Source organism: Balaenoptera borealis (genome assembly GCF_965194805.1).
Source record: "Balaenoptera borealis genome assembly, chromosome: 21".
Taxonomy (NCBI): domain Eukaryota; kingdom Metazoa; phylum Chordata; class Mammalia; order Artiodactyla; family Balaenopteridae; genus Balaenoptera; species Balaenoptera borealis.
In genome coordinates this window covers 13,558,017-13,571,606 of record NC_138880.1, presented here as the reverse complement: position 1 = coordinate 13,571,606, position 13,590 = coordinate 13,558,017, and the positions used below count along the sequence as shown (strand labels likewise).

General features: G+C 42.8%; 1 protein-coding gene across 3 annotated transcripts in view; it reads right to left on the bottom strand.

The window, feature by feature from the left end:
* GTF2E2 (general transcription factor IIE subunit 2) overlaps positions 1-4,578 on the bottom strand; it is a 62,562-nt gene extending 57,984 nt beyond the window's left edge. The window contains exons 1-2 of one of the 3 annotated variants that reach the window (XM_082375071.1): positions 4,300-4,578; positions 8-177 (exon numbers count right to left, since the gene is read on the bottom strand). In XM_082375071.1, coding sequence (XP_082231197.1) covers positions 8-173 — 166 coding nt within the window. In that variant the 5' untranslated portion in view covers positions 174-177; positions 4,300-4,578. The remainder of the gene's footprint in view (positions 1-7; positions 178-4,299) is intronic. The other 2 variants (XM_082375073.1, XM_082375072.1) reach the window with 2 other exon arrangements.
* Positions 4,579-13,590: the final 9,012 nt, after the last annotated feature.

Below are 13,590 nucleotides of genomic sequence, written 5' to 3'. Positions count from 1 at the left end.
TACTAACCAGAATTTTGTTTAGAGCCTGATGATCCTCCATGTTCTAGCTTCGCTTTCTTCTTCTTTGATGATGATGAAGATGACTCAGAAGATACAGAACGTTTTTCTACTACAGGAGTGGAAAGAGCTCGTTTTTTAAACAGCTCCCGTTCTCTCAAGAGACTTGGATCCATAATGCTGCAAAGATAAAAATAAGTTTCTTCAATACACATTCCAGTCACTCAAATCTATGTGCCAAATCCACAGGTCTCAACAAGAGTTACTTCCCAAACAGAATTACCTTTTATTACTTGTTCTCTAGCACTTGTATTTATTCACTTACTCATTCACTCAAAAAATTCTTTAATTAGTGCCTGTTATATGCCAAGCACTGTGCTAGGCACTAGAAAAGAAAAATAGGATTATTCTCTAAAGCTCTAGAACTACACTGTCCAATATAACAAACAGCCACTGGCCGAAGTGCTGACTGAGCGCCTGAAATGGGGCTAGAGTTGAGATGTACTCTAAGTGTAAAATACACCCACATTTAAAAGACTCAATACAACGAAAAGAACTTTTTAAATTACTGAAATATTTTAGACTGATTACACTAATGTGATAGTAGTTTGGATATACTCGGTTAAGTAAAATATTAAAATTAATTTCCCCTATTTTTTCTTTTTTTTTAATTATGGCTACTAAAAATTTTAAATTACATGTGTGGCTCACATTTGCAGCTCACACTGTATTCCTACTGGACAATGCTGTTTTAGGAACAACAGCAGGACTACTGGGTGGAAATTAGGAGACAAATTTAGGCTCATTGCAAAAAAATGAGAACCATCAGAATTGCTTATAAATTAAAAGGTATATTTTAAAACTGGTGGACTCTCATAAGTAGGAAGAGGCTGGATTAATATGTGTTAGAAATATCTACAGAAAATTCCTGATTTGGAAGGAGGTGGGACTAGACCTCTTTGGGTTTTCTCCCAGTTTTAAAACTCCACAATTCTAAGCAACTTCAGTACAACCAGGGAAGCCACAGGTCATTCAACAAGTATTTTAAAACATTCCTCTCTTGTCTGAACTCTCCCTAGAACCCCATGGAGAGTCTCAGAAGCACACAAGCTGACTACGAAAACGACCTCTACACTATTAAGACTAGTGTTCATAAGTTGGGAAGCAAAGTCCCAGAGGAAAAAGACTCTATTCTTATACTTTGAAAGCCTTCAAGCATGGGGTAGCTCAATAAATTTCTAAGTGAGCAACGAACGGAAGAACATCTTTAAATTGCTCTAGCCTCATTGTTAATGGTTTTACAATCCTTTATTAAATGTCTTCTGTTTGGGCTTCCCTGGTGGCGCAGTGGTTAAGAATCCGCCTGCTAATGCAGGGGACTCGGGTTCAAGTCCTGGTCCGGGAAGATCCCACATGCCACAGAGCAACTAAGCCCGAGCACCACAACTACTGAGCTTGTGCTCCAGAGCCCGCGAGACACAACTACCGAAGCCCGCGCGCCTAGAGCCCGTGCTCCACAAGAGACGCCAGCGCAATGAGAAGCCCGCAAACCGCAACGAAGAGTAGCCCCCGCTCAAGGCAACTAGAGAAATCCCGCTGACAGCAACAAAGACTCAACGCAGACAAAAATAAATAAAATTTTAAAAAATAAATTAATTTTAAAAAACCAATATATTAAAAAAAAATTTCTCCTGTTTGTGAGGCACTGTACTCCAACCTTTGAAAAGTTCTGTAAGATAAATCCTTGCCTTCAATAAGCTTACATTTGAGAACATGAAAGCACTGAGCACCTCGGTTAAAAAGCAATGAATAGGGACTTCCGTGGTGGCACAGTGGTGAAGAATCCGCCTGCCAATCCAGGGGACACAGGTTCGATCCCTGATCCACGAAGATCCCACATGCCACGGAGCAACTAAGCCTTGTGCCACAACTACTGAAGCCCGCGCCCCTAGACCCCGTGAGCCACAACAAGAGAAGCCACCGCAATGAGAAGCCCGCAAACCACAACAAAGAGTAGCCCCCTCGTTGCAACTAGAGAAAAGCCCGCGCACAGCAACGAAAGACCCAATGAAGCCAACAATAAATCAATCAAATAATTTTTAAAAAAGCAATGAATAAATAAAACGTGACTTACCATGCTAAAAGTTAAAAATATAAGCATTGAATAATTAGCCATTAAAAAGAATGAAATAATGCCATTTGCAGCAACACGGATGGACCTAGAGATTATCATACTAAGCGAAGTCAGAAAGAGAAACACCAATACCATATGCTATCACTTGTATGTGACATCTAAAATATGACACAAATGAACATATCTACGAAACAAAAACAGACTCACAAATATAGAGAACAGACTTGTGGTTGCCAAGGGGGGGGGGGGGCGGGGGGGGAAGGACTGGAAGTTTGGGTTAGCAGATGCAAACTATTATATGTAGGACGCATAAACAACAAGGTCCCACTGTACAGTACAAGGAACAATATTCAATATCCTGAGATAAACCATAATGGAAAAGAATATGAAGACTATATATGTATAACTGAGTCACTCTGCTGTAGAGGAGAAATTAAACACAACATCGTAAGCCAACTATGCTTCAATAAAATTTAAAATATATACATATATAAAAGCATTGATAAGAAATAATCAGAGTAAACTTCAGCTAAGGAACGAAAGAAGAATCACCGGCACAGGACCTCGAATCTAAGACCTGCCTTCTTCCCTCAGTTCTAATCCCTAACAGCAACATGACCTGGGCAATCCACTAGACCTCCCTAAATCCAATTTTATCATAAGTAAAATAAGGGTACTACCAATGCTGTCTACATCTAGCCCAACTGTAAGAATAAACTGAAAAAAATGTTTGTGAAAATGATTTTTTAAATAGTAAAGCTATACAAATATGTTATTTCAGTACTATTATTTTGAGTTGGATCTGAAAAGAAGTAACCGAATGATTACACTGAGGTGAAGAAGGCAGGAGGCAGTCTTGGGGAGGAAAAGTGTCAGAACAAGAAAGGAGAATTCCCCAGTGATAAGGCGAGGGCAACAAGCCTAAAACAGGAAACATCTGTTATCTGTTTATTTCACCTTGTAAAGACAGATAACTAACCCCGGCTGTTATAACCCTGATTTTAACACAGATTTAACCAAATTTTACGAAGACCTGATGTTTACAGCATTTGATCCTCACAACTCTACGAGGTCACTGGTACTTCGCGTTATTTCTATTTTAATATGTGAAATCTGAAATGAAGAGGCATCGTTAAGGTCACACAGCTGAAAGTACCTGAGCCAGGACACGAATATCCTGACTCCTAAATCAGGTGGCCCTCACTCCAGACCTGAAATGCTGGTAAAGGCCTCCCAAACAAAGGCGACCTGTGTGGTTATGGGTCAAGTCCAATGGCACGAAGAACAGAAGATTTAAGGTCTTTCACCATCACATGCTCCGCCTAACTTTTCCTTACAAGACTACTACAGTATCTGTAGAGTTTTACATGTACTGACCTGTGTTGTAGACAGGACACATCACCCTGCCCATCTGACATTAACAAAAAACCAAAAACAAAAAACAAAAAAACCCCCACAACTCAGAGAGTCCATGTGTTCCCCCAATAAGAAGCCAAAAATTAAATGAAAATCTCGCTCCAAAGCCCACATTCTTTCCACTTTATCATTTGACTTCTTTCAACCTTTCTGCTCTTTCCTCTCTCGCTTCTTTCCCGCCTGCGCCTCGCAGGTGCCAACACTATGAATAGCCGGCAAGCTGAGAATAGACACTTGCTCACCTCTTAAATGACAGAAACGTAGAGGTGGACGGAAAAAGGTTACCGCAGCTATTTGTTTCGGGAAATGTCTTTAGGCTTTGCAGGAAACAACCATTATAACTCAAGCTTAGGAATCATTCCAAAGTGGGTCTCCAAAAGGCAGCTGAAAACAACAGTCCGCGAAGGAGCATCTACATCCCAGCCTTTAGGTGGCTGGGCACCGTTTCCCCAAACTCCACACACCTGGTTCGTACGGCAGCTGCTAATGCAAGCTGGGGGGACCAGGAAGAGGCACAATCAGCTCTCCGATGTGAATTTCCCCTCTTTCTAACCCAAAACTTTGCTCAATGAACCTCCGGCCTAAAAGACAATGCTCCCGAGAAGCTGTTAGCAGATTTCAGCGTTTCGCGCCGGGAACGGCGGCCCCAGCCTCCCGCGGGGTGGGAGGCCCGCTCGCCCCCGGGCGGAGGCGGCCCGGAGGAACAACAGGCCGGGGCTCCGCGCCCCTCACCCCGCTGCTGCAGCCCTTACCTGAGCCAGGAGGGCAGCCCCACGCGCCCGGCCGCCGCCTCCCAGAGCCTCCTCCTCGACCAGTCGCACACGCCCGCGTGGCCGCCGCTTCCTGCTCGTCGTCGGCGCCCCCGCTCGCCCGCACGCACGCCCAGCGCTACCCCGCCAGGTCGGGGTCTTCGCACTGGCGGCGGCGGCGGCGGCGGCGGCGGCTCAGGCGGCAACTCGGCCCCGGGCTCCAACCGCCACTTCCTGATCCGCGGGTTCGGAGCCCAGTCCCGGCAGCCACCGCGGCCCCTCGGCCGCCGAGAACGCGCATGCGCCCTCTCATACCCCCGCCCGGGGAGGGGAATCCAGAGCTGGGGCGTCCCTGGTCTCCATGACAACGGGAGGGTGGTTGGGAGAGGGGCTTAAGTGGGAGTTAAGCAGCCGCAGCTGAGAGGGAAGAACTCTCTCCTTTACAGAAATAGAACTGTAAAGCTACTAAATCCTCCTGCAGCGTGCTCTGGGATCTGTTTAACCCAAATGGCGACGAGATTTTTTCAAGTTATTGTCTATCAGATGTCCTGTGACTTTACATCAAATGCCAGTCACCAACACCTAAACTTCGAAGAACATTGTTCCAGCTCTCTCTTTTTCAACTGAGGAAACAAGAGGCCCAGTGAAACTAAATGACTTGCTCGAGACAGCACAGCTAGCAAAGGCAAATCCTGACGTGAAGTTCAGTTTCTGAACTCCCAACCGCGCCCCCTGTAAACTCTCTTGGAAAAGGATTTCGGATTCAGAAGCTGCATAAGGGGTAGAAATAAGGCGACGGAAAAGATAATTGGCCTTGCCCACAACCTGCAATGTACTGGAGCGTGTCAAATTTCGTGCGGCTGGCCTTTCCTCACTCCAACTTGAAGCGGCGCATAGCCAGTGCTCAACTATTATACAGCTGTCGTTTACTTAGTGCTGGTTACTCCTCAAGTTACTTAACCTGCGTTTCGGTTTTCAGGTCTGGGAAATGGGAATAATAATTGTATTACCACAATACGTTACTTTCATTGGACTGTTGTGAAGATTGTATGAGATAATACGTAAATATTTATTCAAAACTTAGAAATAAAGCCAAAAGACGATTGTGTGTCTTTTTTAAATTGATTTCATTCCACAGGATTTTGTAATAAACTCACCTGATGTTCATCTGACACCCTCAGGAAAGGTAGCTTCATTTGGATAACAGTTTATGAGGGCTCAGAAGTTTTATAATCCAGGAGAATCAGAGATTAACTGGTAAAAAACTGATGAGGTGTAATGAGGAGAAACAGGCGTCCACTGCAAAAAAAAAAAAAAAAAAAAACCCCAAAGCTTAAAATTGCATTGTCCTGAGAAACATGAGCCAGTTTTTTTATCAATTTATTTTTATCTTATCCTTTCCCCAATGATTATATAAATCCCAATTTACCATATCCTTGTGGAATCAGTTCTACCATTCTGTTAGCTTCCTTATTAATGAATGAGAGACTTTATATATACAAATGGACAATGGCTAGACCATATATGATAATAAAACTCTGGCCCACTTACAAAACCAAGCCACAACCTTTGCAGCAATTAGCTCAGAATGGTCAGGATTTACTCAAAGGCTGCCAACTTCCCTATTTCAGACACCCCTCCCCCAGCTTCCCCTGCCAAAAAACTTTAATCAGAACATACCAGAAGCATCACCCCCCTCTTTTTTTTGCACTATAACACTTCCCCTCTTTGTGATTGCCTTTGAGTCTCTGCCAAATGCAAGAGATGGTGGCTGAATCTCTTGCTACGTAGCAAGGGGTGCAGTCTCTGTTCTCATTTGAGTGGTCTTCATTTATTTCCACTGTGTTTAATAAAACTTCCGCACATGCTCATTACCTAGTCACTTGAGACTTAGGAGTTTAACAATTAGAGACTCATGCTTTTACAGAAGTAGATCTACCACACAGAGAGCACACAATGAACTGTTAAAAGATAAACTAAGGTACATTAAAATTTTGAAGAGTTTAAGCAAATAGCAATTCAAATCAGCAGCAAACAAACCAAAAATGGTTAGGAGCACTCCAGTGACAGGAGCTAGGGGAAAGGTTTTTACAGAGAAGAGGAGGAAGCAAATCAAAGAAAGTATTGGTTGGCTACAGCTCTTAAGCGGTTGCCTTAGTGGGAAATCCTGGTTGGCTGTTTGTGATTAGTTGTTCTTAAATTTCGTTTTCTCGGATTCCAGTGACTCCAACTTAGGTTGTGGTTTTACGTGTAGACTTACCAAGGCTTTGGAGCCACCTTAGTCTAGGGCCTCCTTGTTTAATTACTTAGACAAAATGCTCACAAGTATTCCTTTATTTCAATGTCCTGTCTCATTTCAGCCAGTTGGAACAGCTATAGGACACAGTTAAGCCTTCTAATGCCAATATTAGAATATGTTATTTATAATCCAAACCCTCAAATGTCAACTGCCCCCGCCTTTACCCCAATATTAGCTATTATTATCATTGCCCAACTTGACACCCTCCCCTACACACCCCGGCAAACCATTAAAATATATAAATGATCAATGTCGTCAAGCAGTGGCATCACTCCTCTTTATACGTCCTGTTGCCTGTGACTAGGTCATTGCACTGAAAGTGATGGCTGCACTCATTCAAAACACTTTGGTGTGACTTCCTGCACTCTGAAGGTACTCCTCAAGTGAAGAGAAAAATGTGCTCCCTATATGGCCCGTAATTAGGCCATTTTTGTGTCAAATGTACTTACACATGGACACCACACTACACATGAACTAAAAAAGGATTCTGTTTTGTCTGCTGGTAATGTTGACTACATGATGATTTGCATGATAACCACGTGGCCAAACATCAGCCTGAATTAGCTAGATTTCACAGAATTCATGATTTGGAGTTAAACGTATAGACTTTTATTCTGTCTTCTCATCCTTGTTACACAATATAGACACCATGTGAATTGCTTCTGAAGCAGCCTCTAGCCAGGGCTTAGGGAAAGCATATGAAAAACACTTCACTCTCAGGTGAGGGCCATGACTATTTATAAGGACATGGCTGTGTGTGTAATATACACAAAGTCTCCACCACTGATGCTTAAATAAAATAAACCTTTATAATAATTAAAACCATCTACGTATTGGCAGGCTCGGTATTTCCAGATCAGAAGGGTGTGGTGAACGTCAAATTATATGAAGAAGGACCCAAGCTATTCATGCAATAACAATTTATGTCATCTCATGAATGCTTATAATACACTGCATACTCTTTGGTAGAAAGTGTGGTGACTTCTTCAGGGAAATATACTTTGCATATTTTAAAAAACATTCTTCCCTCCTGGCCTGTCCAAACCCCCTCACCCCCAAAAACAACTCAATATAACCACATGATTAATTCAACATGGTGCATAAATTTTTTTTACTATTTTATTGAATTGTGGTATATATATACATAATTTTGCCATTTCAACCATTTTAAAATGTACAATTTGGTGGCATTAATTACATTCACAACACTGTGCAACTATCATCACTATTTCCAGAATTTTTCATCATCCCAGACAGAAACTCAGTACCCATTAAGGGATAACTCCCCATTTCCTCCTCTCCTCAGTGCCTGGTAACTTCTAATCTACTTTCTATCTCTATGAATTTACCCTAATTCTAGATATTTTATGTAAGTGGAATAATACAGTATATGTCTTCTTGTGGCTGGCTTGTTTCACTTGATGTAATGTTTACAAGGTTCGCTCATGCTGTGGCATGTATCAGAACTTCATTTTTTTTAATGCAGTGGCTTAATTTTACATTTTAATTTTTCGCATTAAACAATTGCTTGGTAGAGGAAAACTGAGGTAAGGCAAATAAATTCACTTCATTTTGCCATCAAATAACAACTGCTTTTCAACTCCCCTCACCAGTTAATCCATCTCAACTAATTAGATAACTGCATTCTCAAAATAGCCGACAAAGCAAATTAGCCCACATCTACCCAGATCAAGAGCTACAGTCAATACTCTGCTCATCACCTGTCCTAGATTTCTCTAGCATTGACAGTCTCTGCTCCCTTGGAGCCTTTTGCCCGGCTTTCTGATGCAGCCTGCCCAATTCTGAAAATATCTTTCTAGGACTCTGCTTCTGTCTCAAGCATTCATCCCGTAAGGAAGGAAAACAGTCTTTTCCCCCTCAATCCATCTTAAATTCTCAGGCTGGGGCCCTGTAATTAGACTAACAAAAGGCAGACTAACAAGAGAAAAGCGAACATAAGTTTATTACCATGTGCAATACACACACACACACACACACACACACACACACACACACGCGGGAGCACCAAGAGATGAGTAACGCAAAGGGGTGGTTAGAACTAAAGCTTACTTAGCATCTTTTTTTTTTTTTGGCCGCACTCCGTGGGTTGCGGGATCCTACATCCCTGACCAGGGATTCAGGGATTGAACCCGCACCCTCAGCAGTAAAAGCGCAGAGTCCTAACCTCCGGACTGCTAAGGAATTCCCTTACTTAGCATCTTAACAAAAGAACAATAATTTTTTACAGAAGTGACGAGATTTTGAGCAAAAATGACGTTGAGTTTCCAGGGTGGTAAATTGTGTAAAGGTAAACATTTGGGGAAACTAATGGAAGATAAGGGCTAGTTAGCAAAGTTTGTTGTATAGCTTCCTCTGGTGCCATCTCTGGGGTGAGAAGGGTCTAAAGTTGTCTCCAGTGATTAACTTTTGTCCTTCCTGGTAGAGAGAGGAGGGGGCACACCTTCACAAATTTATGTCCTACTTTTAGGCAAATAGGGGGAGGACAGAGAGCTTTTCTCATATCTGTTTCTCCTCAGTTGTCTTCAGCTCAAAACAATCCTTAAGCCCAGGTGGCATATTTTGTGCTGGCACATTCTGCAACCCTACAATCCTCTCTCTCACAAACTTTCTCAAAAAAAAATTGCTATTGCCTCTGCTTGTTAAGTTTCAATCTGCAGGGGTTAAAATACTGGCCTTGGAGCCAGAACTGGCCTGAATCTGCTCCACCACTTACCAGTAGTCGTATGACCCTAAACCAATATTTAATCTCTGTAAACCTGCGTTTCCTCATGTGTAATGGAAAGGATTATCTCAGATTGGGCTGCTATAACAAATTACCATAGACTGGGTGGCTTAAACAACAAACATTTCTTTTTTTTTTTTTAATTTTTTTAAAAAATTTATTTATTTTTGCCTGCATTGGGTCTTCGTTGCTGTACGAGGGCTTCTCATTGCGGTGGCTTCTCTTGTTGCAGAGCACGGGCTCTAGGTGCGCGGGCTTCAGTAGTTGTGGCACGTGGGCTTAGTTACTCCGCGGCATGTGGGATCTTCCTAGACCAGGGTTCGAACCCGTGTCCCCTGAATTGGCAGGCGGATTCTTAACCACTGCACCACCAGAGAAGTCCCAACAACAAACATTTCTTTCTCACAGTTCTGGAGGCTGGAAAATCCAAGATCAAGGTGCCAAAAGAACCAGTGTCTGGGGGGAAACAAGCTCTCTCCTGTCTCTTTTTTTTTTTAATTTTTTGGCCATGCCACATGGCATGTGGGATCTTAGTTCCCTGACCAGGGATCGAACCCATGCCCCGTGCAGTGGAAGCACAGAGTCTTAACCACTGGACTGCCAGGGAAGTCCCTGTCCTGTCTCTTCTTATAAGCACTAACCCCACCATGAAGCTTCCACCCACCTAATTACCCCCCAAAGACCCTACCCCCAATACCATCCCACTGGGGGTTAGGTTTCAATATGTGAATTTGAGGGGGACACCAACATGCAGCCCATAACAAGGATTAAATGAGATAATAAGTGTAAAGCACTCACCACAGTATGTGGACTATAGCAAGTTATCACTAAATTATAGTTATTCTTATTATTAGAACCCAAGTCTCCAGTTAAATTCTTTTCAAAGGCCACCAATGATTTCCCAATTGCCAAATCCAATGGCGTCTGTGGTAGGTTGTATAATTGTTCATAATGATTCACCTCTTCTTCCTGAAGGAAGATTATACTGTCCGCCCTGTTAAACATAGGAGTGGCATGTGACTTGCTTTGGCTAATGGACTGTGAAATGTGTAACATCTAAGGAGAAGCTTTAATTTAAGAGCTAGCTTGTGATTCACTGTCTTGCTTTTCCGCTGCCATATTCCAGACTGGGGCACTTTGTCAACCCAATCCCGGAGTGAAGATGACATGGAGAAGAGCTCTGGCCCATCCACAATAGACATGTAACATGAATGAGAAATAAACTTTACGGTTGAAAGCCACTGAGTTCATCCCTAGCCTGACAGAGTGTGAATGCACTGAAACTTTTTAGCTCTTGCTCCCATAAAGCTAAGTACCAACCTATGTCCTACTGACTTCATCAAAACTCTTCCTAAGTAGTCAACTGATCTCCCCACACAACATCTATAGTTAGTCTCTCTCTCTCTACTTTAACACCATCCTTTTCTCAACGAGGGTCCCATAGTATGAAAGTGAGTTGTCCCAATAACCCCTTGCCTGGCAGCATCTTCATTATAAGCCAACAAAAAAACTTTCACTTAAAGAATGAAGTCAAGGATGACTACAAATCTTTATTTTGAGTAACTGAGTGAGTGGTGATCCGTGTACTGAGATGGGGAACACCGGGAAGGAAGCAAGTTTGGAGGAGGAAGTGAGTTCATTTGACCACATTAAGTTGACAATGCCTATCAGATACCTAGATGGAGCTGTTGGGTAGGCAGTTGGCTATAGGAGTTAGTTTACAGACGGTACTTAAAGCCATGGAACTGGATCAGCTCACCTAGGGAGTGGATGAAGATAGAGAAGAAAAGAAGGCCAAGGATTGAGCGCTAGGACCCACGAAGGAAGACCACCAAGGATGCTGAGAAGGGGCCAGTGAAGAGAAAGAGAACCAAGAAAGAGTGGGTGTCCCAGAAGACAAGTGAAGAAATATTTCAAGAAGGAAATGTTGACCAAATGTCAAATACTGGTGGGAGGTCGTGCTAGATGAAACTCGAGAATTAACCATTAGGTTTCGTATCATATAGTCATTGGTGACCTTCACAAGGGCAGTTTTCATAATGTGGTGAGGATGAATGCCTGAGAATTAACAGAATGTCTAGACAACTCTTTTAAGGATTTTGCTAGAGATAGATGCAAAGTGATGAAGCAGTAGCGAGAGATACAGGTCAAGGAAGGATTTGGATTCAATGGTAGCTGATTACAGAACTGTGTATGTTGATGGTTCTGATCCAATAAGGAAAGAGAAATTCATAATGCAGAGAGAGAACGGAGCAAAGTCCTCAAATATTTCTATCTGGATGCCTCCTTGGACCTCTGGGTCTGGGTCATGCATGCCCTTGGTTTGCTCCACAGCTCCTGCTGCTTCCCTATCACAACTCTCACCATATGTGTTCCTTCGCCAGCTTTCCCTCCTGATAATTAGCAATTTGAGGAATGGATAGGGTTATACTTAGGAGGAAAAACCCAGGTTTGCCTGACGACAACAAAGAAGATGTATGCTTTTAAAACAACAATTGAGGGACTTCCCTGATGGCGCAGTGGCTAAGAATCCTCCTGCCAATGCAGGGGACACGGGTTCGAGCCCTGGTCCAGGAAGATCCCACATGCCACGAAGCAACTAAGTCTGTGTACCACAACTAGTGAGCCTGCGTGTCACAACTACTGAAGCCCGTGTGCCTAGAGCCCCGTGCTCTGCAACAAGAGAAGCCACCGCAATGAGAAGCCCGCGCACCGCAACAAAGAGTAGCCCCTGCTCGCCGCAACTAGAGAAAGCCCACGCACAGCAACAAAGACCCAATGCAGCCAAAAATAAATAAATACATTTATTAAACAAACTAAAAAGCAATTTAAAGATTGGGTCTATTTTAAGCTTGTCCTCCTCCCTTCCCTTTCCCTATCACAGTAGGGCTCTCGCCCCACCTCTGATGGGCGTCCTTGCCAACAAGTGGCCTAAGACAGAGCCAGAGACCAAAGGCCAAGGGCACAGAGCACGTTGGCTTCAAAACACCTTTGTGCCTCCTTCCCTTTCCTCCCACCCTTCAACTCGGGCTTTTGGTTTGACTGCAAAATCCTCTGCTTCTTTCCTGACCCAAAGCTTCTATCTTCTCTGGGGCCTGGCACATAGAAGAAACACAGCAAATATCTTTAAAATGTTGAATCTGTCCTATTGTTGCCTTAACTCAGACATCCCCTTTCCCTTGTCTCTATTATAACCCCACTCACCCTTCAAAGACATGTTCAAACGAGGCATTATGTATGAAGTTTTCACTGGTCTGACAAATAAAAAAGAATAGCCATGTGTAACTGAGTTTATTATGCACTAGTTATACTAACTCCTTTCTGTGCATTAACTCATTTAATCCTCACGAGAACCCAGTGAAGTAAATACTTTAACTATTCCTATTTTATATACGAAGAAATGAAGCCAGCAAGATATTAGCCCAAAGTCACCCAGCAAATAAACAGTATTATACAGGTTCAAACCCAGGCACCCTGGCTCCAGACCCTGTTAACGACCTACTATACCGCCTCAACCTCAGTCTTCTCCCCCTTCCTCAGTCAGTAATTAAGCCTCCAGTATATGCCAGAAAGTGCTCTAGGCACTTAGATTCCATTCTGCTTCTCAGGCTGTGCAACTTTTACAACAACTGTTTGAATTAGAGGAGTCTAGCCTCCGTCTCCAGGCTGAGTACAATTTCTTGAAGGTTCCTTTGTCTAGCGTAGCATTGGCCTAGCAAATTTCATGTTTCTACATTCGTCTTGTTCTTACTTTCCATTCTGATCCTGTTTGACATCTGAAGATCAGGAACCCATCACAACGAAGATATGAAAATATATCCACCCTCACAAGGAGTCCTAGTAATGCAAAGCAAAATCACAATGAGATGCCATTTTCATTAGTCAAATTGGGAAAAAAAAATCAACAACATTTTACGCTGATGAGTTCGTATCTGAGTTTTCAAAGGAAAGGAAGAGACATTATTCGGAAAAAAATGTATGTCAAGAAAGGAGATAAAGGGTGTCTTCAATTCCCCCAGGAGTTAAGCTTTTGAAAATCAAAGTTCTTTCTGCTCTCTGCCCTGACATATTCCTCCATGAAGACAATGAGTAAGGAGACAGTTAAAACAAGGAGTGAAAGAGGGGGGGAAATTTTAGAAGAGGGAAAACAAAAACAAAAACAAAAAACCCCAGCTACTATTTAAAAAATATCTAGGCATAGCAATAATCTTTAAAGCAGATTGAGCTTTCAAAATACTAATTACTGCAAATT